This window comes from Neophocaena asiaeorientalis, unplaced genomic scaffold (assembly GCF_003031525.2).
Source record: "Neophocaena asiaeorientalis asiaeorientalis breed wild unplaced genomic scaffold, Neophocaena_asiaeorientalis_V1.1 scaffold635, whole genome shotgun sequence".
In the NCBI taxonomy this organism is placed as follows: domain Eukaryota; kingdom Metazoa; phylum Chordata; class Mammalia; order Artiodactyla; family Phocoenidae; genus Neophocaena; species Neophocaena asiaeorientalis.
Genome location: NW_020174929.1, coordinates 2,151,753 through 2,177,986, shown reverse-complemented (window position 1 = coordinate 2,177,986; position 26,234 = coordinate 2,151,753). Strand labels below are relative to the sequence as shown.

General features: G+C 52.5%; 1 protein-coding gene across 1 annotated transcript in view; it reads left to right on the top strand.

The window, feature by feature from the left end:
• BLK (BLK proto-oncogene, Src family tyrosine kinase) overlaps positions 1–24,027 on the top strand; it is a 45,506-nt gene extending 21,479 nt beyond the window's left edge. The window contains exons 2-13 of the mRNA XM_024761407.1: positions 5,138–5,246; positions 7,514–7,568; positions 9,050–9,143; positions 10,057–10,155; positions 11,180–11,283; positions 15,421–15,567; positions 16,006–16,158; positions 17,409–17,588; positions 18,716–18,792; positions 21,283–21,433; positions 22,540–22,671; positions 23,361–24,027. Coding sequence (XP_024617175.1) covers positions 5,139–5,246; positions 7,514–7,568; positions 9,050–9,143; positions 10,057–10,155; positions 11,180–11,283; positions 15,421–15,567; positions 16,006–16,158; positions 17,409–17,588; positions 18,716–18,792; positions 21,283–21,433; positions 22,540–22,671; positions 23,361–23,566 — 1,506 coding nt within the window. The 5' untranslated portion in view covers position 5,138 and the 3' untranslated portion in view covers positions 23,567–24,027. The remainder of the gene's footprint in view (positions 1–5,137; positions 5,247–7,513; positions 7,569–9,049; positions 9,144–10,056; positions 10,156–11,179; positions 11,284–15,420; positions 15,568–16,005; positions 16,159–17,408; positions 17,589–18,715; positions 18,793–21,282; positions 21,434–22,539; positions 22,672–23,360) is intronic.
• The last annotated feature ends 2,207 nt before the right edge of the window (positions 24,028–26,234 follow it).

Sequence of the window (26,234 nt, the reverse complement as noted above, 5' to 3'; positions counted from 1 at the left end):
CCCCTGGGTGCCAGCTGTTGTACTGGACTACTGTACGTCTCAAGGAACTGGACTGTAAGATTGAAAATGTTTATTTTTTGTGTTTGCTTTTTATGTATTATTTGTGTGAAAAGCATTATATACCTATTACAGTACAGTACTATATAGCCGACTGTGTTAGTTGGGTACCTAGGCTGTTTTGGACTTACGACAGCGCTGTCGGAGAGGAACTCGTTCGTGTGTAGCGGACTTATTGTAATTGTAACCACCCTATGGATGCTACATGAATATTGAATGAATCATACATGTCAAGTGCTTTCATCCTGTGAAATGCTGGCCACTGTGAATAAAGGCTTTCCAGTCTCTCTATTTTTAGTTACTGCCTCTGCCACATCCCCTGCCAGGCTGAGGCTGTGTTTCAGGTTTTGTCTGTTTGTTTGTTTGTTTTTGCGGTACGCGGGTCTCTCACTGTTGTGGCCTCTCCCGTTGAGGAGCACAGGCTCAGCGGCCATGGCTCACGGGCCCAGCCGCTCCGCGGCATGTGGGATCTTCCCGGACCGGGGCACGAACCCGCGTCCCCTGCATCGGCAGGCGGACTCTCAACCACTGCGCCACCAGGGAAGCCCCTGTTTCAGGTTTTCAGCGTCTCCCCGGGGGCCTACATTGATCTCCCTGCTCTGGTTAAGGTGGGCAGGGGCGTCTAATTCATTTCAAATAAACAAGCAGAGGTCGCCTCCCCCAACATCCCCTCCTCTTTCTAACCCCTACCCCCTGCACTACACACACACACACACACACGGGTGCATTCACATGCTTGCTCTGTCATGCACTCACAGACACACGCAGGTGCACGTGTGTGCACTCTCTCTCTCACACATACACACACACACAACTCACATCCTTCTCCCATCCATCCTTCACCGCTGGGAGGAGGCCAGTGCCCTCTAAGTGCAGCAAAGCCCCCTGAACACCCAGGGAGCCGCACGTGTTGCCTTGGGCTTCTGCGTGGACGCTGCGTTTGTTTCCTGGCTCCACCCAGCCTGAAACTGCTAAAATATCACAGCGGGGTGGCAGCCCAAGCACGCGGACACAGCTCTGCTTGTCACATGGCTTCCTGGGTAACTCAGGCTCCCGTCAGAGCCTCTGGGGTGGAGGGACCCTAGAGAACCGGTGTGTTTATAAAACCCATGGAAAAGCATCTGCATACACACTGCTAAGGAGTCAAAGGACGAGGAAGTGTAAGTAGTGGTGATTTAATCTGAGGAATTTTACTTCCTGTCAAGTTATGTAGATGTTCAGTTCTGCTATTTAAGTGGACATAAAGGTCTGCCCAGGAAGTTTAAAATTGGTGGCAGTCTGGTTGATGCTTCATTGCGCCAGGAGGCTGGGTGGGAGAGGGAGGAAAGGCCTGAGGCCCAGGCAGCCATTCTCCAGAGCTGGGGCTGACCCGAGTCCAGGCCTTACGCCCCTTCTGGTCCCCGGCAAGGCATTCACATCTCTTTTCATTTTCTGCTTGTACCAATAAGATTATGTTTCCTGTTAAAGGATTCAAGGAATACATAAAATCATAGGAAAGAAGGTAAAATTCACACGAGGTCTCATTACTTGAGATAAACAATATTAACACTTTAGGAAATATCTTTTTGGAGTCCTGCTTTGCATTAACACCCACACACACACTTTTTTTAATTTGCTGTTTTTTCTGTTGGGTGTGGGCGTGCTTCCTCCCTTTCTGTCTCTGCCTCCCCTTCTGTCTCTACCTCCTCCACCAATCACCAAAGTAAACACCTTCGTGTTTACCCTCCCAAACCTATTTCCATGTAATATAAAAACACGTGCATGTGCCTACATAGGGGTTTCTTGTCTCATTCTTTGGTTTTTCCGAATATGGGACAGCCTCACTTCTTCACATCCTGCTTTTCCCACCTAACTATATGTTGTAGCAATTCCTCTTAGCCTCGCTGGTAAAGATCTAACATGTTCTTTTTGATAGATGCATAATATTTTAGAGACTTTTAAAGTGCAGATTTACTCAACAATTCCCCAGTTGGTGAGCAGTTACAAAGTTTCTTTTGTTTTGTTTTTTGTTGCTACAATTATTGTGGCAATAAACGTGTTTGTATCTCATATATTCCTATATAAGGATGTCTTAGTACACAGTGAGATTCTTGGAAGTGGGATTGTAAATCGAAAGGTATGTGTAGTTTTTCCTTTTAATAGAACTTGAGAGATTGCTTTCTACAAGTTTGGCAATATTTCATATTTTATTTGTTCAATATTTATTAAGCACTTACTCTGTACCAGGCACTGTTTTAGCAATTTGGATTAACAACGTATAATGCAAAGATCCCAGACGTCACAGAGGTTTCATCTTAGAAATGGAGTGGGAAAGAACAGATGAAATAATAAATAGTTTTGTACCAGAAATGTAAGAAAACACAATTTTCCTTTTCTTTACCATCAACAATTGGTATTACCATTCCTCTTTTTTTTCTTTTTTTAACAACTTTATTGGGGTATAATTGCTTTACAATGGTGTGTTAGTTTCTGCTTTATAGCAAAGTGAATCAGTTATACATATACATATGTTCCCATATCTCTTCCCTCTACCATTCCTCTTATATATTTCCCCATCTTATTGATGCAACGTTCTTGTAACTTTGATTTGCATTTTCCAATTGGTAAGTAATTTCAACGTTTTTCACATGCCTATTTAGTGATTTGGATTTGTGTTGGATGGATTGTCTATTTATAATTTTTACTCATTTTTGTATCAAGTAGATTATATGCTAAACCCATACTTCTGGCCAAATTTCATGACCTCTGCGTATAAGTGGACATTTGTTTGCCATATGCTTTGCAAATCTTTCCCCCAATCTATTGCTGATCTTCATGATGGTTTCTTTTACTGTGTAGTACCTTTAACATTTATGAATCTGTCCTTTTGTTATGAATATGTCTTTTTGTCCTCTCTCAGCTTCTAGCTATTCCATCTTTGTCAATTGTTATCTCTAAGCTCTGCGTCATATGTATGGTCTCCTAAATTTTCTTCCAATTAAAATTGTTTAATTTTTAATATATTTTTTCAATACACCTGGAATTTATTTTTTTAATATGGCGTGAGATTGGCATCCAATTGTATTTTGTTCTAGGTAGATAGCTATTTCCCCAATACCTTTTATTAAAATAAACCCTCACCTCTCCACTGAATTAAAATGCCACTGTTTTCATATATGCAGTTTCCGTATGTACTGGAATCTGTTTGCATTCTAATTATTATGTGTCACTGATGATATGTCTATTCCTATTCCACTTTCATGCAGGTTTGATTTTACTCTCCGTTTTCATAATTTTAAAGCTAGGGTAGGACTTTGTTTGGTCATAGAAACCTTCAGATAATGTTATCCAATTAAAAATTGTAATTATTGAAAGTACATTTAATTTATATTGGGAACATCAAATAAGTCATAATCAAGAAAGAGAAGAGATGAAAATAATTACAAAACAATACGATGTAAAACTTCATAGTAAATTGGAAATGGAGAGGAAATCAAAGATGTCCTATAAATCATATAAATTATCAAAGTGGTGCAAGAAGGAGGAAAAGTGGCAACAAATTCCTGTGGAAGAAACTGGAAATTTATTTAGAGATCTACTATTTAAAAGGGTCCCAGGAACAGATGACTTACCAGCTGAGTTCCATGTAGTCTTTAAAGAACAGATAACCCCAATGTTATTAAACAATTCAAGATCATAGGAACAAAGACGAAGAGATCTCCGGTATGTTATGAAGCCAGAATCATCTTAAGGTTAATTCCTTATAGAACAATCACGCTCAGGAATATAGATTTTCATTCAAAATAAAATATTAGCAAATAGGACCCATCCGTGTATCAAAAAGACTAAGGCACTGTAACCAAACAGCTTTTTGTTTGTTTGTTTTTGTTTTTATTTTTTCGCGGTACGCGGGCCTCTCACTGTTGCGGCCTCTCCCGTTGAGGAGCACAGGCTCCGGACGCGCAGGCTCAGCGGCCATGGCTCACGGGCGCAGCCGCTCCGCAGCACGGGGGATCTTCCCGGACCGGGGCACGAACCCATGTCCCCTGCATCTGCAGGCGGACTCTCAACCACTGCGCCACCAGGGAAGCCCCCAAGTAGCTTATATTCCAGAATGCAAGGATGTTTCAGTAGCAGAAAATTGATCAACATAACTCATTACATCAACAAATGAAAGAAGAAAATTATCATATAAACAGATATTAAATAGTCCCCTGATAAAAGTCAGCAGCGCTTCCTAGTACAACCCCATAATCTGTTATCCAAAATGTGGGTAAGTGTGGTGGTCTAGTGTCCGCCAGGGCTCCACAGTTGGCTCTGCATCGCTTGACTCTTTGACCGGGAACCAGCTGCGTAACATCTCAGACCTCCTACTTGCACTTATTTTAGAGACTTGAAAGGATGATACAAGATAGGTGAAGTTCTTGGTCAAGAGTAAGCTCTCCTTGAACAGCCGGCCCTGGAATGGGGGTGGTGGTGAAGTGGCGATGCTCTTGGCTGTGGTCCCCGGGGTCTTTCCCACATCTGTCATTTGAAGATTCTTTACCCAAGAAAAATCTTGATCGTATTTCACTCACCTCTCAAGAAGATTCCCTGATATTGTTGAAAAGTTGGCATTAGATGCCTGTACTATCTTTGTGACCTAAATTACAGCATCTCACCTGAAAATCTGAGCTGGAAAGAACCTCAGAATGTTCTAACGTGGGCCGGGAGAGGGAATGTGACTTTCCCAAGTGAAGACTGAAACCCAGACCACCAGACACGTTGGTCAGCCTCTTTCTAGACGGCAAGGCTCCTACCCCCAGGGGCCTGGGATCCACCCTGGCGGTTTCTGGTAGTTTCCTCAGGCCAGACCATCTCTGTGTCCTAAACCCAGGAGCCTCTCCTCTCTGGGCCACTTCTTCCTGCTCTGGGAAAAAAGATGGAGGCAAGCTTAGCCCAGCCAAGCCCCTCCTGACCGCATGTTCTGACTTGGACCTTCTCTGTCCCCCTGCTTCCCCACCTTTTTAATCGGCAACCAGAAGGGGTTTGGGGACACTCTTGTGCGCAGAGGCTCTGAAAACCTACTCACATGGCCAATCTTCTGTGTGCTCTCTGACAGAATGGGAGTGGTGAGCAGCAAAAGGCAGGTCAAGGAGAAGGGGAAGGGCAGATGGAGCCCCGAGAAGGCCAGCACCCAGGGCAAAGAGGCCCCACCACTGCCGCCCCTGGTGAGTGACTGCTGTGCGCAGCTGGAGGGGTGGGAGAGGGGCACACGGAGCTCCCCTGCGCGGCTCGTCTGCAGCCAGCACCAGCGCCATCTCTGGACAACGCGGGGCACCAACAAGTAGACCCCTCCCACTGCCACCACCACCCACGTCGCAGTGGTGGCATAGTACCAAGCTTAGCAGCCAGATTGCCGAGCTTAAATCTATGAGCGGTGTGCTTCCAGGGAGGTTACTTAACTCCTCTGTGCCTCAGTGTCCGCATCTGTAAAATGGGTACAGTAAGAATGCCTTTCTGATGGGGACGTGACCATATGCAGGTGTGCAAGGCACAGGACCTGGCCTAGGGGGCTCCCGGTAATCCTTAGCCAGTTTTCAATGCACACGGGCAGGCTTGAAGAGGAAAGGAAATCAAAAATGTCAACTTGAAGAAAGGGTGGGGCGAGGGGGGGTCTGGGGCATTTAGCAACATCTGCTGCCCCCACCCCCTGCCCAGAAGCTCCTGATGGTCATTGTCCCTTTCGTGGCACTGCTGCTGGCATTCCAAGCAGCTTGCCATCCTGGGATAAGGCAGCCTAGGACTGGAGGGGCCCCTCAAGTTCTCATGGAGCCTGTCATGCAGTTCTGGTCTGTTCACAAAACGGTTGGCACCCTTTGACAGTAGCATTCCCAAAGAGGCACTTTTAGATGATGATGTTCGTGTCTCCCCCGCCCGGCCACCTACCCCCTTTTGGTTTGGGTCAGTTGGGAGTCATGCCTGGGTCCCCCAACCCTCACCAGCACATTCGACTGGCCATTGCTTTATTCTGACAGTGACCTGATGGGGGAGGGGAGGGGGGATTGCCAATCCTGTTTCTTAGAGAAATCTTATCTATCCGTGTCCCAATTTAGTGCAGGGCTTGGCAGGTAGCAATGAAATGTTTGTTGAATGAATGAATGATCGACTGGGAAAACGCCAACTTCGACTGTGTTCGTTATATGCTAATAAGTAGTAGAGCCTGGAAGGTTTTGAACTTTTTTAAAAGTCACATCATATCTATTAATTATGGGAAAAAATCGTAAATACTCATTATTCCACTGCCCAATGATACCTGGAGTTAGCACTTCAGAGCTTCTGCCTCCAGACCCCTTTTCTGAGGGTTATTTATATTACATGTTTATATTGTCAATGGAACCACGCTATACATGCCGTTTTGCAAAATCCTACTTCAAAATTGTGTTCAATAAATATGGAATACAAAAAGAATATTTGGAGACTTCCCTGGCGGCCCCAGTGGTTAAGACTCCATGCTCCCAATGCAGGGGGCACGGGTTCGATCCCTGGCGGGGGAATCCCACATGCTGCGTGGCCACAAAAAAAAAAAAAAAAATTTGTAACGCATATGTCAAGTTGAACAAAGAACAGAATGAAGAGCCAGCACAGCTCCGTCATCTTCAGAAGTAGAAGGTGACCGGTTGAGACTGTCTGCTGCCCCCAGTCTATCCTCGTCACCCCGGGTCCCACTATCCTGAGAGTGTGTATCATTCCTTAGCTTCGCTTTTTCGGTGTGATCACATATGTATGTGTTTCTAAACACTCTTCAGTTTGATTTTACCCATTGTGGACTTTAAATCATTTGAATCAGACAGCATGTATTTGTCCGAGACGTGGGTTTTGGATCTCTGTTACGTTTGTGGGTTTTATCCATGGGGATGCCTGGGGCTGTAGCCACGAACTTGCCCCGGGTTTCGTTGCATGACTCGCTCCAGTTTGTCTATTCGTCTATTTTTTTGGTCAAAGCGTGATTTCCACACTTCAACGATTTTTTTTTTTTTAATTTTTTTTCTGGGAGCCTTCCGGTGCAAAAGTTTCTCTACAGGGTACATACCTGGGAATACATCTGTTGAGTTTGAGGGAAATATGCTTTTAAAATAATTTCCCTTGAGAGCAAATACTCTTTTGCAATTTCTCTTTTAAAGAAGAACCAGGATTTTAACCTGGGTGATACGGCTTCCTCCCACAGTTCCACAGCTGCCTCTTATGAAGTTGGGGCATCCCCACGTACCCCTCCTCCAGCCACATGTGTGGTTGGGCAGGCAGTCCCGGCTTGTGGGACGTGGCACTGGCACCTGAGGCTTGAGGCAGCATGTGTAGAATTTACCTGTGCAGCCTCCTGGGCCAGCAGAGAGGTTCCCCCAGATCCTCCAGCTGGCACGCAGCAGTCTCACCCCTCCTGCCCTGCCCAGGCCTCGGGGCCGTGACCTAACACAGAGCACGTGCATTTCCACTCTAGGTCGTGTTTAATCACCCGGCTCCGCCCCCTCCTGACACCAGGCACCCGGACCAAGGTAAGAAGGGGCTGCTTCAGCAGCTGAGGCTCCCCTGGCCACGACCTCCGGGCCCCTGGCTTCGTGCAGTTGGAAGAGGGGCCGAGATGGGAGTGGCTTCCTGGGGAAGATGGGCCCTCGAGGGTCGGAGAGGAGGAGGCCTGGGGGGAGGCTGAGTGAGGTGCCCTAGGCTTCACCTGCCCTTAGGGGGTGTCCCTCCAGGAGCCAAGCACCAGCTCATTTAGTGTACCTGAGCCTGGGTGGGCTTTTTTTTTTTTAAAAGACTTTACAAACTACGAACGAGCACCAAAAGAGTTACAGCAAATACAAACAGCATCGTCAAACCGTGGCTTTCAAAAATTCTAGCTCCCAACCTCCACGGGCGAAGGCCGATGGCTCTGCATCCCAGCCCTTGCTCTGTTCCATATGGAGTTTCCCATATCTAGTTTCCCAGCCCACTTTCAAAGGCCCCCTGCCGGCCTTCTAACCACCCCTGGTCTCCACTTCCACTCTGATGGGCCGGACTGTGGAGGTGACATAATGAATGACCTCGGGGGTTCAGGCCGGGGCAGGGGGCTCACAGGATGGGGCTTCCGGGAGAGCTCTGCCCCAGCATCTTCATAACCCACCTGCATCCAGCACCGGGAGGCCTCAGGCATTAGAGCACTCTCACGACTGCACTGAACAAACAACCCAGAGCCCGGCTCTGCCCCAGGACTGCGGAGGATGCAAAACTAATTACGATGGGGCCTCTCCGCGAAGGAGCTCAGAGTCTGTCAGTCAAGAGCTGCAACCCAGTTAGTGGCCTCACCTGGTGCCTGGTGTTTCTTATCCGTGCTGAGGATCACGGTTAATTACCATTAGGGGAGATCCTTACTTCCTGCCGGGGGCTTCGCATCTCCAGGAAGGAAGTCCAGGAGAAGGAAGTAAAAGCAACTGCCTTTGGCACAAGACCTTGAATCTCAGAACCGGAGGCGGCCTCTGTCATCTATTCCAGCCCCCCTTCCCGCCGAGGGGAGGTGAACAGCTACACTCTGGTGACAAAGCTGAGTCATCTACTTCTGGGGACGCTAAGTGGTCTCCAGGTGACCTTTTTCGGGGCGGGGGGTCTTCGCTCCCCAGAGCTGTGCAGAAAAGCAGAGGTCATTGGAAAGACGATAAGCCAAGCTCCGGAGCCCGCTCCGTTGCAGGGACCAGCAGCTCGTCTGGGTGCTGCCAGCCAGAGCACTGTGACAGGGCCCTGGGTACCGTTACAGGTCCAAGTTACAGCTGCTGTGTTCCGAGACCACTACTCCCCTTGGAACAGAGGCAGGGAGGGCAGGGGGAGAAGGGGAAGAGATGGGAGGGTCATGGCCTCCGAAGTGATAAGGGATGGTTCCCGGACGTGGGTCTGCGTCCCTCAGGTCCACACAGCTGATCTCCCTAGATCTTTGGGATTTTTCCAGCCCCTACCATCACTCTAGCAGCCCAAGCAGTGACCACCTCTTCCCTGTTCACCCTAGAGGAGCACTTCGTGGTGGCCCTGTATGACTACAAAGCCGTGAACGACCGGGACCTGCAGATGCTGAAGGGGGAGAAGCTGCAGATCCTGAAGGAGTAAGTGTCCCGGACACCGTCCCTGTGACTGCAGGACCCCACCCCCGGCCCACCTACCTTTCCCCCAACCCACCGCCCTGCACGGCTGCCTCCAGAATATCTTCTCCAGTGCCCTGCCCCCCAGCCCAGCCCAGTCACTCAGTAGTAGGGGTTCGTATTCACTACCTCCTGCTCTGCTGTCAAAACCCTACTCTTCCTTCAAAACCCACCTTTAACGTCACCTCCTCCATGAAGCCCTCCTGATGCTCACAACGCTTGCCTGGCTGCTCCATCACAGCTCTGGGCTGGAGTCTGTTGTGTCCAGATTTGTCTCCCTTGTCAGACAAGCTCTCGCATGAGACCCTACCCGTGAATTCAGCTTTAGTTTATCCAGAGTTTCTTCTCAGAAACTGCTCTAAAGCTACTCTCTCACACATTGGGCTGGTCCTGTGGAGGCTGAGAGCTCCTTTATTTCTTTATGTTCTGCGATAAAGTGTGAAGGCCCTGACCTTTTGACCATCTGTGGGCTCTGGTTGGTCCTCTCCTCCACAGCCCTCCTTGTTTCTGTCTTTCCCGTCCAGTCCAAACTCAGTCCCCAAACCCTATACGTGTCCCATTAATCGAGAGGAAGGTGGTTCACCAGAGGACTGGGGCCCTCGTGGGTGGATCAGGCTATGGAGACAAACCTCCCCCAGAGGCTGCATTGTTCCCTTTCCTCCCCTGGGCCAGGAGCATCTTGGGCCCATGGGATGCTGGCGAGTTGGAATGACCTGGACACCCCGCATCACTGAGCCCCTGGCCCCAGTTCCCTCCCTCTGCCCGACCACCTGCCTCTGGAATCCTCTGCCTCCCAGGGGTGAGATGCTGTGGGCTGTGAGCTGCCCAGAGAGCCTTGTGGGAGCCACTACCTCTTTTGTTTTTCTTTCCCACCTAGAGCTGGAGACTGGTGGTTGGCCAAGTCTCTCATCACAGGAAGAGAAGGCTACGTGCCCAGCAACTTTGTGACCCGAATAGAGACCCTGGAAGTGGAAAAGTAGGTGGACAGACGGCCCCTCAGAGCAGAGGCGTGTGCTGGGGGCTTCTAGTCTGCTCAGGGCAGAGCCAGAAAGTATCTAAATAGCAGAGCAGGGTGTGAACCTGGCACAGAGGGGGCAGGAGAGGGGTGGGGACTTGGTGCCGCTGGGAAAGGCTTGTCTAATGTCCCAGCAACGTTTAAATCTCTGTGTGACACTGAGGGTGTCACTCAGGGAGCCCATCTCACCCTTCCCATCTGTAAAATGGGAGCTGCCCCTTTCCTGGCTAACCTGGTAGAGACGACCCCATGTCCCACCGCCTTGATCAGCCACCCTCCTCCCCTGCCTCCAGGACAGGGCTCAGGGATTGCACCTCGGGAGACTCACAGGATGGGGGCCTTAGGGGACAGCTCCACCCCAGCATCCTCATAACCCACCTGCACACGGCACCAGCCAGGGCCTCGAACATTAGTGCCCTGAGCAAACAGAGCCAGAGCCCCAGCTCTGCCCAGGACCGGGGAGGATGCAAAACCCATTATGACATGACCCCTGCCCTGAAGGAGCTCAGAGTCTGTCAAACTCACGAGCTGGCACGGGTCTGCCACCTCGTCTAGTGTTCCCATCCAGCGATGCTCGCCCCCAGGAGGGCTCCTTGCCCAGCACGCCCGGCCCTGTGCCTGTCCCTGGACCAGTGTGGGGTGGGCACATCCACCCTGACCAGCCTGTGCTCAAGGGGCACTAGAGACCCAACCCCAAGGAGGGTGGGCTGTGAGGGAAGGTGTCAGGTGCATTCTCCCAGAGCAAAATTAACAAGGCACCAAATACTGCTCTCCTTTCATTTCAAGAAAACACCAAGTCCATCGCTGACAGCAGGGAAGGGGACCGAGGGGTATTTCATGTATCAAAATGTGAGGGGCTCAGCTCAGGGTTAAGTTGGCAACAGGAACACATTTCATCTCTGGAGGGAAGGGACTTGGGCGACAATATCCCCGGGAGTGTGGCCACTCTCTGAGGTCTGTCTGCCTTTGTGCTTTTCTTTTCCAGGTGGTTCTTTAGATCAATTTGCCGGAGAGATGCCGAGAGGCAGCTTCTGGCTCCAATCAACAAGGCCGGCTCCTTTCTTATTAGAGAGAGCGAAACCAGCAAAGGTAAGCCTGGGCCTCCGCTTCCCTCCCTGTGCAGCCCGGGAGCCCCACCTGCAGCCTTGCTTCTGGGAGTTGGAAGGGGGCCAGTGTGTGGGGTGCTAGGCAGGAGAACCTGGCGGCGTCCACCCCAGGGGGTCCCTCCCACATCAGGACAGCCAGGACAGCCCATGGGTATCCGGTAACTGAGCGTGAGGCTGTACACATGGACAGTTCTCCCAGGGCCCCGCTGGAAATGTGCCCAGCACGAGAGCTGCTCCCATCTCGAGCTGGTCTCGCACTGCCTCGGTCAGCAGGGGTGCTGAGGCTGGCGGGGGCAGAAGAGGGGGTGTGACCCCGGGCCACGTCTGGAATCAAAGGATTTGGGAGCTGAAAGAATCCTTAGAGATAATCTCAGCTAGAGGCTGTGACTCAAGACACTTCCAAGAGCCCATGAGGTATAAGTTTGTGATATACAAGGACGGGGCAGTGATCACTGAGATCTGGTGGACTCACAGATTCAAACCCACTGACCCAGCAGAACGTTTCTGCCACCACCCTCAAGTCACTGGGTTTTCTCTTTCTCTGTCTTTAGTTTTCTCTCTGTCTTTCCTCCTCAAAGTTCTTTCTTCTATAAAGTATAAAACACATCTAAAAATTGCATAAATTATAAATGAGTACATAATTATAAACGTAGAGTCACGCTAAGTAAACACCCGTGTGACCACAAGAGCGAGAACATTCCAGACACCCAGAGCCCCTCTCCCTGCCCCACCGGTGCCCCTTTCTGATTCACCTCCCCACCCGCCAGAGAAGCCACCACTGTCCTGACTTGGATGGAAATCCTTCCTTATCTTTCTTTCTAGTTTTACCACCCATGTTTTGTCTGTTTCTCACCTTTATACAAATGGAATCATAGTATTTTAGTTTTTGTGTGTGTCCTATTCCTTTCACTCAACACTGTAAGATTCTGTATTCGTGTGCCAGGCCTTCTGAAGCAAAGTACCAGGAACTGGGGGACTTAAACAACAGAAATGTGTTTTCCCACAGCTCTGGAGGCTAGAAATCTGAGATCAAGGTGTCAGCAGGGCTGGTTTCTCCTGAGGCCTCTCTCCCTGGCTTGTAGGTGGCCGTCTTCTCCCTGTGTCCTCACATGGTTGTCCCTCTGTGTGTGTCTGTGTCCTCATGCCCTCTTCTTATAAGGACACCAGTCATATTGGATCAGGGCCCACCCCAATGACCTCATGTTAATGTAATCACCTCTTTAAAGACCCTATTTCCAAAGATAGTCACACTCTGATGTACTGGGGGTTAGGACTTCAGCACAGGAATTTGTGTGTGGGGGGGACACAATTCAGCCCATAACAGACTCACTCGTGTTGTTGAGGATAGCAAGAGTTCTCTTTGACTGCTATACGGAATCTAGTAGATGAATATTCCATAAGTTACTGCTATTTCTCCACGCTAACGTTGGTGGGCGTGGCGTTGTTTCCGGTTTGGGGCTGTTGTGACCGTGCTGCTATGAACCTTGCTATATATGCTTCCTGGTACACGTTTGCCGCTAGGGCGAAGAAAGCCTTTGTTATCAGGACACTGTACAGAGGGACCTGTTACAGGAGAGGAGGTGGCAGCAGCGACATCAGAGGTGAAGGGGAGAGAGGGTGGCCGGGCTGTGAGCCTGGCCCCCCTGTGTTGGGGCAAAGAGAAAGGACAGGGCTTTCCTGGTGGGAGCACCACCCCCTCCCCCGCCCGCTGGCTTACGCTTCAGCTCCATCCACGGCTTGAGAACTGCAGTGACTGGAAACACAAAAGCAGCAAAAGCTGGACAAAGAGAGCTGCTTACAACCCACCGGAGGCTCAGGGGAGCTCCCACAGCTCACTGCCCCTCGAAGGGTCAGAACCAGGTGGGGGAGGTGGAGGGATGCAATGGTGCGTTGGGGTGCTCTGTGCAGAATTTCCGGAAATGCACCCATGGATGCATTAAATTATATACACATACATATTAGAATATTGCCACTACTCCATCTGAATAGCAGGGCACCTATGTCCAAGAAACAATATGGGAATCATTAGAGATGACATAAGTGTTTTGTTTGCTGTAGAATATTTCAAATGCATATGGAAGTAAAGCGAATAGTATAATGGAGCCCCTGTACCCAACGCCCAGCTTCAACAATAATCAACCCAGCTAATCTCGTTTTGTCTATATCGCCACCCACCACTCTTACTTTGAAGCAAATCCCAGACATCACGTCATTTCACCCGGAAATGATGTTTTAATTGCCTATTGCTAAGGGACCCCCTGGAGGGAAAGGGCGTCCCCAACCTCAGTGTGAAGGAGGAAGGGGTCTCTAAGGGTGACGGCTGTCTCCTCCTGTCCTTGCCCCCCTCCCCAGCTAGTCCAGGCTGGGATTGGCCAGATGGAGCTGAGGCTTCAGGACCCCACGCACATATACACATCCCTGCATACACATGCACACACTCCACCGAACTCCAAAGCATCTGGAGGCCACAGACAGAGGATGGGAGATGGGGAAGGAACACTGCCCCCAGAAGCCAGGGAGCGAGTTCTAGCCCCGAGAGGCCTCCAGGACATCCCTTAGCTTCTCAAGCTTCATTTAATTGGTATCTGTGTGAGGACTGACTAGTTTCCCAGTTCAAGGGCAGGTGGTCCTTACAGTGTTAAGAAATCTCAATCTCTGGGAGCCCAGCCTTGCCTATGCCCAGCGCAGCCCACACGCAGCGTGGAGACAGGACAAGGGGATCCAGATTTTGTGAACCGCAAGGATTGAAGTCCCCTTTAAGAGGAAGGAATGCCAGATTGTAAATAGATATTCGGGACAGTCCCTAGGAGGAGCCCACACAAGAGAGAGGCCCTAAATCCGAGCTTCTGCAGCCCTGCTGGAGGAGAGCCCGGTCTCCTTGGCTGATCTAGAGGATTCGCAAGCAGGGTGCAGCGGAGGGAACGGGGAGAACAGCTCCCTTCCTCGCTAGGGTGATGCGCGGATGAATGGACTCACTAGAGCCACTCTCTGGTTCCTGAGATACCGGGGCACGTTGCACCCACCCGGAGCGAAGTCGGGGCCACAGTTTGCCGCGTGCGGGCTGGGCTGGGGTCGGGCGCGTGGAGCGGGCTGTGGCGGAGGCAGGGCGCGCCGCGGGGCGCAAGGCTTCTCCGCATCCTTTTGCAGGTGGGCAATAAGAGAGGCGCAATGGCCAAGGGTTAGGGGAGAAGGGATTTGAGATGGGCTGATGGTCTGATGGGGGAGGAAAGACGCGTGAAGACAAACACCGCAGAGCAAAATCAAGCGCCCACACCCAGGACAAGAGGTGTCCAAGCCTGACACCTGGCGGGGAGGGCTGGTACTGCTCGAGGTAGGCGAGCCCTTAGGAAGGGCACGGGAGCCCCCAAGCCTGCCGCTGGCCAGCGGAGGGCCCTGGGGCAAAGCGACATCCCCCTTCTGGGCCTCAGCTTCCTCATCTTCCAAATAAGAGTGGAGGAGTGTGGTGCCTAGAGAGCTGGAGAGAGGCGCTTTATAAAAACCATCAAGTTCGTGGAATGTTTTTCAGCTGAAAACTCTTGCCACCTAAATTGCTCTTAACGCTTGGCATCTGCTACATTCACCTAGAAGACGGAATACCTAGTTGTGTGTATGGATTTGAACAGAACCCCTGGGGAGTGTCTTATGTTCTCCCCCATGGACAGGGGTGCTTGGGGTTGTAATTTAGTATTGCATGTGGGGTAGGGTCAGCCTTTCAGCTGGAATGAATGAATGAATGAGTCAGTCTCTTAGTCCCTCCAACAACTCTATATTTCTCAATATCCCATGGCAAAGGGTCCGCAAGCCCCAGGGCCCAAGTTGGGGGACAGCCTGATTGCTAAGATAACGTCCTGCCTGCTCCAGAGCTCTGGGATTCTCTGGCTGAGTTTTGAGAGATTTGGGGAGGAACGTCAAGGACAGAGTCAGATGGAGCAGAGAGGAAAGGCTTCCAGGAGGGTGGAGGGTGAGATGAAGGAAAAGATAACTTTTGATGGAAGTGGTCAAAATGGAGAGCAGAATTTGGGGAACTTTTTTCCAGGGTATTGGAATGAAGCCCAAATCCCGGTCCTGGGTTTCCCTCTATGCCTTGCTTCTCATGTGTGTGTCTTTATTAACCCTCCAGGTGCCTTTTCTCTGTCTGTGAAGGATGTGACCACCCAGGGGGAGGTGATCAAACACTATAAGATCCGCTCCCTGGATGAAGGCGGCTATTACATCTCCCCCCGAAACACCTTCCCCACCCTGCAGGCTTTGGTGCAGCACTATTCTGGTAAGAGGGGGCGTCTGGTGAGGGCGCCTGGGGGGCTTGTACCAGAGGAGCCCTTGTATCTCCCTATCACTAAGATCTCAGGATGGTGTGAATTACCGTCGCCATCTTGGTGCAGGGGTGGAGGACTATCCCAAGGCTGGACCTAAGGAGTTGACAACTGTCAACATAATGATTCACATTCTGTGTCCCTAATCCCCTCTGGCTGTGAGCACTTGGGGAGTAACAAGTATTTTCGGTCTTAGAGACAGCAAGACAATGATAGCATTCCTTGCTTAGTGCAAAACGAATGCAGAGAGCTACGTGTGTGTGGTGTGTGCACGACGGGTGGGGGTGGGGTAGGGCGGGCAATAGGGGGCAGGGACACAGCTGGGAGTGATATGGCTCCCATGAGAATGAGACCAGTCTGGCTCCAGTCCCACCTCTTCTTTCCTAATGCAGAGAAAGGGGATGGTTTGTGCCAGAGGCTGACGCAACCCTGTGTGAGCCTGGCTCTCCAGAACCCCTGGGCCCAGGATGAATGGGAGATCCCCCGGCAGTCTCTCAAGCTGGTCAGGAAACTTGGGTCTGGGCAGTTTGGCGAAGTCTGGATGGGTGAGTATGTGTCACGCCGGGAGCCGCTGTCTCCCTGTCCTGCGTCCTGAAGCACAGAAGTCTCGGGATTTGCACAGGGCATCGTGCTTCCCATAAAGGCTTATGAGGGGGAAGGGACTGCGGCTATATACCCATTTTACAGATGAGGTAATGGAGGCATAGGACACTAAAGTGACTTGCCCTCGGCTGTTCCGCGCATGATGGTGAAGCGGGAGTAGAATCCAACTCTCCCACCCCCTCAGCCCAGTCCCTCCTTTGTTCTTTGCTGCCCAGAGCTGCCTTTGCCATTGATTTGTGTGTGACCTGGAACGCCTTGCTAACTCGTAGAGTGGCAACAGCATGTTAACCGTGGTGAGCGGTGAACCAGGGGCCCCAAGACTCTGGTAACAGACCAAAGCCACCACTTGCAGCTGTGAGACTAGCCAGTCCCTTAACTTCTGGACTCCTGTGGCCTCACCTTCAGTTACAGTTGACGGCCACTCCTCTACTCAGCATGGGCGCTCTCAGAGCACAAGGTGCTTTATTTTATCCCCGGAAAGGTCCGTGTCTATGGGCATGATTTCACGGCGGGATCCTGCTGCCCCCCCACCCCCCGCAATCCTCTGGCACCCAGGACTGGTGCCTGAGGCGCCCCTGGCAGGAGCTCCACCTGGATTGTTGCAAGTCTGAGCCATGACTTGCCTTCTCCCTTCAGTGTGGATGGGGACCTCATGGTGGGGGTGGGGGTGTGCAGGTGCCGGCGCTGTAAGGGAAACATCACAGGGCGCAGAAAGGGGGAAGGAGGCTCCAGGCCCCCTCTGCGTTCTCTATGCTTTTGTCGTGGGCTGTGATGCTCCCTGCCACGCTGAAGCTATCAAGTGATAGAAGAGACTCATTACGTAGGGGTAGGAGGCAGCCTATTTAAAGGACAAGAGATGCACCCCAGACCCGGGTGTAGGGGCAAGGAGGTGAAATGGCCCCCCTCCCAGGCCGGGTAAGTTCCTCCACTGCCTGGGGCTCCCATCTGGCAGGGGAGGCTGGGACAAGCTGGCATCCCGCAAGGTAAGCAGGCACATCCATCTGTCTCAGGAGCTGTCATTCCAGCCCAGGACCACTTCTGGGGGCAGGGCGGGGGCGGCTGTGGCCTCAGTGCCCCATCTATAGAACAGAGATGGCTCCTGGAAGCTTATGTCGATTTTGGTTAAGGGATCACCTCCCATAGCCTCTGGGTCTTCTGAATGTCCTCTTCATTCTCTGTCCCTGGGGCTCAGGTTATTACAAAAACAACATCAAGGTGGCCATCAAGACCTTGAAGGAGGGAACCATGTCTCCGGAAGCCTTCCTGGGTGAGGCCAACCTGATGAAAACTCTCCAGCATGAGAGGCTGGTCCGTCTCTACGCCGTGGTCACCAAGGAGCCCATCTACATCGTGACCGAGTACATGGCCAGAGGTGGTGCCCTGCCCGGGACTGCATCCTTCAGACAGAGGCAGGGAGGCTTGAGGGTGGGAGTCCAGGCTTGGGGGCCCAAGAAGGCTGAGGCTGATCTGCTGCCATGGGCTTGCCTGGCCAGGAGACCTTGGCAGGAGATCACTGAGCCACGGGCTGGATCGGTTAGCCAACATCTTTCAGGTCTAGGGTGTTCCATGTGCGTGGGGGGCGGAGGGAAGGATGATGAGAACAAGACGGATAAGTGGTCCTTACAGAGCGGTGTCCTCAGTGCAGGAGCCCTTGAACCAGCATTTTTGGAGCGCACCTTCTGTGCCTGGCACTGCTTGATGCCCCCTGGGGAGGACAGAGCGAGGCAAAGTCCAAAGAACAGTAGGCTGGGTGTCCAGAGACGGTTCTAGTCCAGAGAACGTTTTACAACCCTATGAGCATTTTACAACATGGATGAAGAGAGGTCGGGCGAGATGGCCTCTGAGGTCCATGGTGTGGTAACGCTCTCCCGGGGCAGGGGTTCCTTCTCACCCCTCCTGTGGCCCTGACCGCACACTGATTCTGGTCAGATCCTAACGTGCTGTGCTAATACAGTTCCTTAAAGGTCGTCATGAAGGGGGCCCACGCTGAGCACCTGACTCCCCAGCTCACCTCATAGCCACCCCTGTGGTGAGCATCCCCCAACTCTTAGATGCCAAAGGGGAGCTGCGTTTGTTCCCTGCACCAACCCAGGAGACGGGTCTCTCTGTTCTGGTGCTTTCTTTTGCCCTTGGTCCTCGGAGGAAGAATCTCTGCCAACAAACGGAGAAGGGGGCAAGAAGATTCTTCGGAATGTGGTCCGGGAATGGGCAGGTTCTGCTCCGGTTCCCTGGCTGCATGACCCTGAACTTGGCTGAGACCTAACGTCCTCCAAGCAGCTGGTAGCAGATCAGCACCTCCTGGGCACTGGGAGGGCTGAGATGGGAGTTTCTGTAGAGCAGAGGCACCTGCAGCTGTGGGTGGGTTTGTTCTCTGGGCACTAGAGATCCAGTGCCACCCACTTCCTGCCGCAGGTGGGGAACAGCCCGTACCCCGAGAGGCCGGCCCAGCCAGGGTTGGGTCACTCTGCACAAATGCACCTGCAACTTCTCTTTCCTCAGGCTGCTTGCTGGATTTCCTGAAGACGGATGAAGGTAGCCGATTGTCCCTCCCAAGGCTGATCGACATGTCGGCCCAGGTTTGTGAGAACCGAGTGCAGCGGGCCAGGCCCCCAGACCCTCTCCTCCGTCCCCATGGCTTAACAAGATCAAATATTTAGAGGTTGTGTCCATTAGATTTAGGCTGGGCTGTGAAGGACAGAGAGCCTAAAGTCATCATGGCTTAAATGTGTGAACACCAGAGGTGGGCAGTCTGGGGTGGGCAGCGGGGCCATTCCTCAGAGCAGGGACCCAGGTTTCTTCCACCCTCCAGGTCTTAGCAGGTCGTCTTCCCACCCAGGGAGGCTGCTCACACTTTAGCATCTTGTCCTCCTCAGTCAGCAAGAAGAAGTGGGGGGGCGGGGGGGGGAAGCCCACCTCCCTCCCTTTAGAGACGCGTCCCCAAAGTCACCCACTACCCTTGCTCTCCCAGCCCCCTGGCCAGCGGTCACCAGCCAACACCTACTGCAAGGGAGCCTGGGAAGTGTAGTCTTTATCCTGGGCAGCCGTGAAGGAGCGAGGTGGGTTCCATTGCTAAGGACGAGAGGGAGGAAAGGATGGTGTGGGAGACCCAGAGAGTTCCCACGAATTCCATGCCACACGGTAGGCCCGTGTTTGGTGGTGACTTCGCCTGTCCTCAGACGGTGCCCACAGATGCCTTCTGTAGACTCAGACGGCGTGAGGTAAAGAGCAAAAGGAAGAGGAGGGGTCTTTCCTCCCCGGGGATTTTAGCTGAGGGTTCTAACCGGCAGCAAAGCACATCTGGTGGCTCCAAGAGTGCATCTATTAAAACTGGAACACTTAGCAGAAAAGCTCCGGTCTGTGGTCAGCCCATGAGACGCATAAACACACACACACACACCCTGCTGCAGAGAGGCACCCTCCTGCATCTACCTTCTCCTCTACTGTTATCTGCTCTTAATATCAGGACAGGCACTGAGGTCACCACCCCTCTTCTCTCCACCGAGGTGAGCACAGGCCGGGTCCAACAGGCTGGTGAGGTGATCTCGGAAAATTAATGCTGGTGACCGGTTTCAAAGCACAGCGCAGTGATCAGCCTGCCCGCTCTTTTTTGCCCCCGTTCTTTTCCTTCTCTCTCTCTCTCCGCTGTCTCTTAGTCAATCCTTTGGGAAATCTTGGGTCACCCAGAGGCAAAAGATGCGAAAAGCCACCTGAGTTTCTAAGTAGGTGTGGTCAAGAACCTGAAGGTTAGGAAACAAGAAAATCAGAACCTTCCAGGCGAGCAGCTAACACCTCACTGCGTGCACACACACACACACGCACACACACACACACACACACACACACACACACACACACACTCACCGCCTCCTGGGCGCTCCTTTTCCGGCTCTAAGGCATGAAATGCCAAGCTCCCCTCCAACCACAAGCCCATGTGCCCCACTTTGCAGCCACACAGCAGCTCCCCCCTGTCCTGTCACATCTGGGAGCCTTTGCCCAGACTGTCCCCTCTGCCCGGGATGCCTTTGCCTCTCTTCTCAGCTGGCAGAATCCTAATCAACGTTCACGACCCAGGTCAAGGTCACTTCTGTTCAATTTTTCTGGACGAGAAAGTGCAGAGAGCACCTTGGTCATGTGTTCCCCTAGCATCGTGCCTGGTGGATGCTTCTTGAAAGCAGATCTGGGTCCTGCTAGACCTTTTTTTTAAATTTCTAATACCGCTCATATAGTACATATATACATGAATACAATATAGTACATATTTGTTAATGGGATGAATACTGCTAAATGCTGTCCAGATATAAGATATTTGGTATCAGCCTTATAGTCCTCACAGTACCATACCAACACATACGTATGATGGAATGACTTAGCGAAGGAATAAATATGAAGATATAATATACAAATGAATGAATAAATGAATAAACCAGTGCATTGGAAGCCTAAGTAGGAGTGGGATCAATTCCAGTGCTGGCTTTGAGGAGGTAAATTGGCTTTCTATTCTCTGCCTCAGTTTCTTCACCCATCCACTGGGAGTGCAGTGAATAAACCCTGAGTTAGTTTCTTTGGCTAAACGGCACAAGAGCAGGACAAACAGCTCCTCCTGGCCCAATGCTGGTGACCTGGGACAGAAACAACTCTCTTCTTTCACTGCTTCTGTTCCGTCAGGATCCTGCTGGGTTAGGTCCTCCTACCGGTCTCACGTAATGCTCACCGCAACCCTGGGGCCCTGGAGACCCATCCCCTCACGTTCCATGTCAGGGCAGTGATTCCCCCTCCCCCGAGGAGCTTAAGCAATGATTGCAATCCAGGGCTCCCTGCTCCAGGACCAGTGCTTGCAACTTGCCGAGGAAATGAAACCCTCTGCCCAAGCTCCTGCCTTCCCCTCCTCTCACGCCCCTTCCTTCCTTTTCTCCTGCCCGCCATCTGCCACCTTCCTGCCCTGCAGACCCTTGGAAGGAGAGGAGAGGTGGGTAAGCAGGGCGGAGCCCCTGGCTCTGACGCAGAGGGTGGCCGGAGTCCTTCTCCCCGAGGGGTGCTGGCCTTCACCGTGGGGCCCATTCCCTCAGATTGCAGAAGGAATGGCATATATCGAGCGGATGAATTCAATCCACCGCGACCTGAGGGCGGCCAACATCCTGGTGTCTGAGACCTTGTGCTGCAAAATCGGCGACTTCGGCTTGGCCCGGATCACCGACAATGAGCACACTGCCCAAGAGGGTGAGCAGAGCCTCCCAACTCCCCCAAGTCCCTTTGGACTCCTTGTCATGCAATTCTGGCCTTGACCCCAGCTAGTCCAGCCTTTCCCTAAAGTGTTCTGTAGAGCACAGGTGCCTCGGGAGGAATAGCTCTGTGAGGGAGGGAGTTTGGAGACACCGCCCAGTCCATCCAGCCCTCCCTTGGAGACTCCCAGCCCACAGCAGCATATTAAAGGCACTGAGAAGTCCTGCAGCCAAGGAACAGTGTACTTGTGCCTCACCTCGGGTCTCCCAAACTAATTGGAATCCCAAATACTTGTTCCACGTAACTTCTGTGAACCTCCCACAGAACCAGGGGTTCACAGAACACACTTTGGAAAACACTGCTCTAAAGTATGAGCGGCAAAACCTAATACCTGAATTGGGGTCTCCACGGGCACTCTACTTTACTTTGTAAAACTTTGGCAAAAAACCCTCTTCACAAGAGGATTTGAAAGGATCAAAATACATTTCATCCAGCAAGTTAGTGAGCAATGTTAGCTCAGCACATTCATCGCCTGATAAGGGAGAGGGATCGACATGACTCGTTCCCTGAGGGAACTTCAGGGGATAAAGCCAGGCAAGGTGCAGGTGATCAAGGGCAGGGCCATCCGGTGGGCCTCGTGGACAGCAGGATTTGAATTCCTTCCTCACTGTGACCCTAGGAGGTATATGAGTCATGTGTCACCATTTCCCTTTTGCAGGAGAGGATGAATGCAGGGACAAGTTACATGACTTTCCCAAGCCATGGGTTCCTGTTAGTAAACAAGACTCAGGGGAGGTGCCAAAGGAATCTTCCATCCCAGACGGAAACACGTGCTGGTTGCCCAATGAAACCCACTGGGCAAAGATCCAAAGCGGATGACAGGGGTGGTCTTTGTCCTTTCATGCTGCGGACCCCCAGGGTCTGCTCACTCCTGGTCATGTGTCCTAGGGGTCGGAGTGACTCCCTGGATGCATCTGTGTCTGGCACAGCTGCCCTAACTCCGCCAGGCAGGGCAGGGTGGAGGGGAGGGACAGCAGGGCGTCGGGGGGCGTGCAGGGGCAGTCAGTCACGGCCTCACAAAACTGCTCTTGGCTGTCTCACAGGGGCCAAGTTCCCCATCAAGTGGACTGCCCCAGAGGCCATCCACTTCGGGGTGTTCACCATCAAAGCAGACGTGTGGTCATTTGGAATCCTCCTGATGGAGATCATCACGTACGGGCGTGTGCCCTACCCAGGTAGGCGGCTGCATCGTGCAGTGACTCTACTGCTCAGGGCTGTCCTGACGTGACTGTGATGGCAGATGTCCCATCCTCAGTGCCTGGGGCTGCCCACCTGCACGTCAGAATGGAGCCCAGTGGTTGAAACAGAAACCCAAGCGTGCCACTCTGGGGGCGGGGCTTCCACCCCCTTCCTCAACGTTGCTCTTGGCAACAGAGCTATGTCCCCTTCATCCAGCAGAGGTCAGTGAGCCCCCAAACCTGGAATTCAGTTAAGGTCGGGGTCTGAACTCAGGTTTCCTCCAACTAGTTTGCCCTCAACCCCTCCCTTGGTCTTGCACCTTGTGTACAAAGCCCCATCTTGAGGGTCAACCCCCAGCCCCCCAGCCTCAGGCCCGGAGGGCTGGGGCCTCTTAGCAGCCTCTGGGGTGGGGGGGGTGGCTGGGGCCTGTTCACCAAGTACCTACGCAGTGAGTGATGCTCGCCTGTGTGCCGCGCAGTCACAGGTAAGCGAGGTAGGGTCCCACCCAGGAGGAACTGTCCCGCACTGAGATAATCTACAGCCTCGTTTCCAACTGTTCTCCAAGCAATGGAAAGTAAATGGTGGGATGCGTAAAGGTGGCACCAGCCGGGCTGCGAGGGCGGAGATGGCGGTCCGTGCCTGGCGGGACCCTGCCGCCCTTCAGCTGCGTCCCCTCCGCCTCCAGGGATGAGCAACCCCGAAGTCATTGGCAACCTGGGGCGCGGCTACCGCATGCCGCGCCCAGACTCGTGCCCACCCGAGCTGTACAGCAGCGTCATCGCCGAGTGCTGGCGCAGCCGGCCTGAGGAGCGGCCCACCTTTGAGTTCCTGCACTCGGTGCTCGAGGACTTCCACACGGCCACCGAGGGCCAGTACGAGCTGCAGCCCTAGGCCCGTGTGCAACTGGCGGCTTCCTCAGCCCCAGATGCGCTGGAAAGGCAGGGAGGGGTCGGCAAGCCCATTTCTCAGATGAGCAAACTAGAGGTAGAGTGGCCTGGCAGGTGGGTCATGGCTTGGACTCCGGATCCAATCTCAGCACGAACCTTCTCCGGCTGTGTGCCCCTGGGCGAGTTACTTAGCCTCTCTGTGCCTCCGCCTTGTCATTGGCACAACGGGAAAGAACCACAGTTGTATCTACCTTGTATGTTCTTCACGAGGATGACCCGCTAAGGTGTTCAGAATAGTGTCCGGCACACTCGTAAGTGTTTGTCATCATGTCATATAAGGCTTCCTGTGCTGGCACCAAAAGCCAGGAGTCTACCGCAGGTAACCTGAGTCCCGCGGGCTCCCACCTGACCTGACCCATACTGCGCTGGAGCACTTTGGGACTTTTCCGTAATAAAGTCACGAGATCTGACCTTTCCCGTGTCGTTCCTGGTGACAAGCCTGGACAACGCATACATGACCTTCGTGTTTGCATGAGTGGTGCCGCTAGGGATTCGCGGACGGCCCTGGGTGAAAGTCAAGCCCCCAGCCCCCCAGGACGAGGACGCAGACCCGACCGTCACTGCCTTTTAGGGCAGCTTGAGTAGGACCAGCAGGTGGCGCTCTCACCTCAGAAATCCTCGGCCTCTAGGTCTGAGTCGGGGTCGCGGGTGGGAGGGTCGTTGCTCTGCAGAGCGCAGAGCTGTCAGTGCGCGCACCGGGGAGGCGAAGCAGCCCTGGGCTCCGGTGGTGCCGGGACCAGCCGCCTAAACCGTTGAGGCGGGGCTGGTAACACCAAGGAAGGTTCCAGGGTTCCTCACTGTTCATGGAGGCTCCCCATTTGTCATGTTTTTGTTTTGTTTGTAACAGATTTTCCTTTTTTTGAGCTGTTAGGTTTACAGAAAAATAAATGAAAAGCGTAGAGAATCCCCATTTACCCCTCACCCCGCCCCACCCCCAATTTCCCCTATAATTAACATCTTGCAATAGTGGCAGGACATTTGTTACAACTGATGAGCTGACACTGACACATTATTATTAACTGCAGTCCATAGTTTACGCTGGGAGCCACTCTTTGCCTTGTATTCTGTGGGTTTGGACGAACGTAAAATCGCCTGTCGTCATACTACCATCCGGAATACTTTCATTGCCATCTTCTGCGCTCCACCTGTTTCCCCTCTCCCTCTCCCTGGACCTCTGGCCAACAACTTGCCTTGTTTCGACTCCTCTGATCATGTGACAATCAAAGAGGTGGGAATACAGAGAAAGAAACCAGCAACAGAGAGCGTACGTGGTGTTTCCATGGTCACACAGCTCGTTAGTAGCAGGGTAGGGATGTGACCCCAAGCAGAGCAGCTGGACTGTGGCAGCAGAGAACGGGGGATGCTGGGCTGGGAGAGCCTCAAGGAGGGGCTGCCGCACAGGCAAAGGAGGACAGACATCTGCACGGTATTGCTGTTTCCAGGGTGCTTTCCCAAACAGCCCAGAGGCGGGCAGGGGCTCACCATTGTTATGCCTAAACTCTTTTCCCAAATGAGGAAACCGGCAGAGACTCCACACACCAGGCCTGTCCAGAGGCTCTTCGCTGGCCAGTGCTGGACCCTGGATCTGAACCCACTCTTTGCCCTCAGCCCCTCTTCATGGCTGTGGAGGTAGTATTCTCCCAGCCCCAAGCTGTCCATGTGAGGGTATTGGAAAGGGGCCCAGGCCTGAGAGAGTGGAGCCTATGACTGCTGCCCCCCAACCAGAGCTCTGGTAAGGAGTACGCCCCAGCCTCGGACCCCTCATGGATTTTGTGCTTCCCCTTCTCTCTCCCTCCCCAGAGCCAGGGCATTTGCAGTGCTATTGTAAAATGAGTAACAGCAAGACCTTTGGGATCAGATACACCTGGGTTCAAATTCAAGCTCTTCCTCTCCCGGGTGTGTGAACTCAGACACTTTGCTTGACTTCCCTGAGTCTCAGTTTCTTCATCTGGAAAATGGGCACATTAATAACTCCTACGTTATAGGCTTGTTTTGAGGTTTAGCCAAAATAGAACACATGGGGTGTTTATCCCAGTGCCTGTCTTATGGTAAGTGCTCAGAAACTTCAGCTCTTTTTTTTTTTCTTTTTTTCTGGCTGCATTGGGTCTTTGTTGCTGTGCGCGGGCCTTCTCTAGTTGCGGTGAGCAGGGGCTACTCTTCGTTGCGCTGCAAGGGCTTCTCATTGCAGTGGCTACTCTTGTTGCAGAGCAGGGGCTCTAGGCGCCCAGGCTTCAGGAGTTATGGCACGTGGACTCAGGAGTTGTGGCTCGCGGGCTCTGGAGCGCAGGCTCAGTAGTTGTGGCGCACGGGCTCAGTTGCTCCGTGGCATGTGGGATCTTCCCAGACCAGGGCTTGAACCCGTGTCCCCTGCATTGGCAGGCGGATTCCTAACCACTGCACCCCCGGGGAAGCCCAAGCTCTTAGTATTTTGACAGCCCCCAAAGAAAGACCTTCAAAGACCCTGATCCACAACCTCCAACTGCCTTAACTGGGTGTCCCCTGTCCTCTTTGTCTCCCAGGGTGGGCTTCAAACTGTGCCCCTCAGCGTTTTGTTCTTTATTGGTTGCTAGGATTTTTCTTTGTCTGCCGTCACACTGCTCCCACCCTCGGGG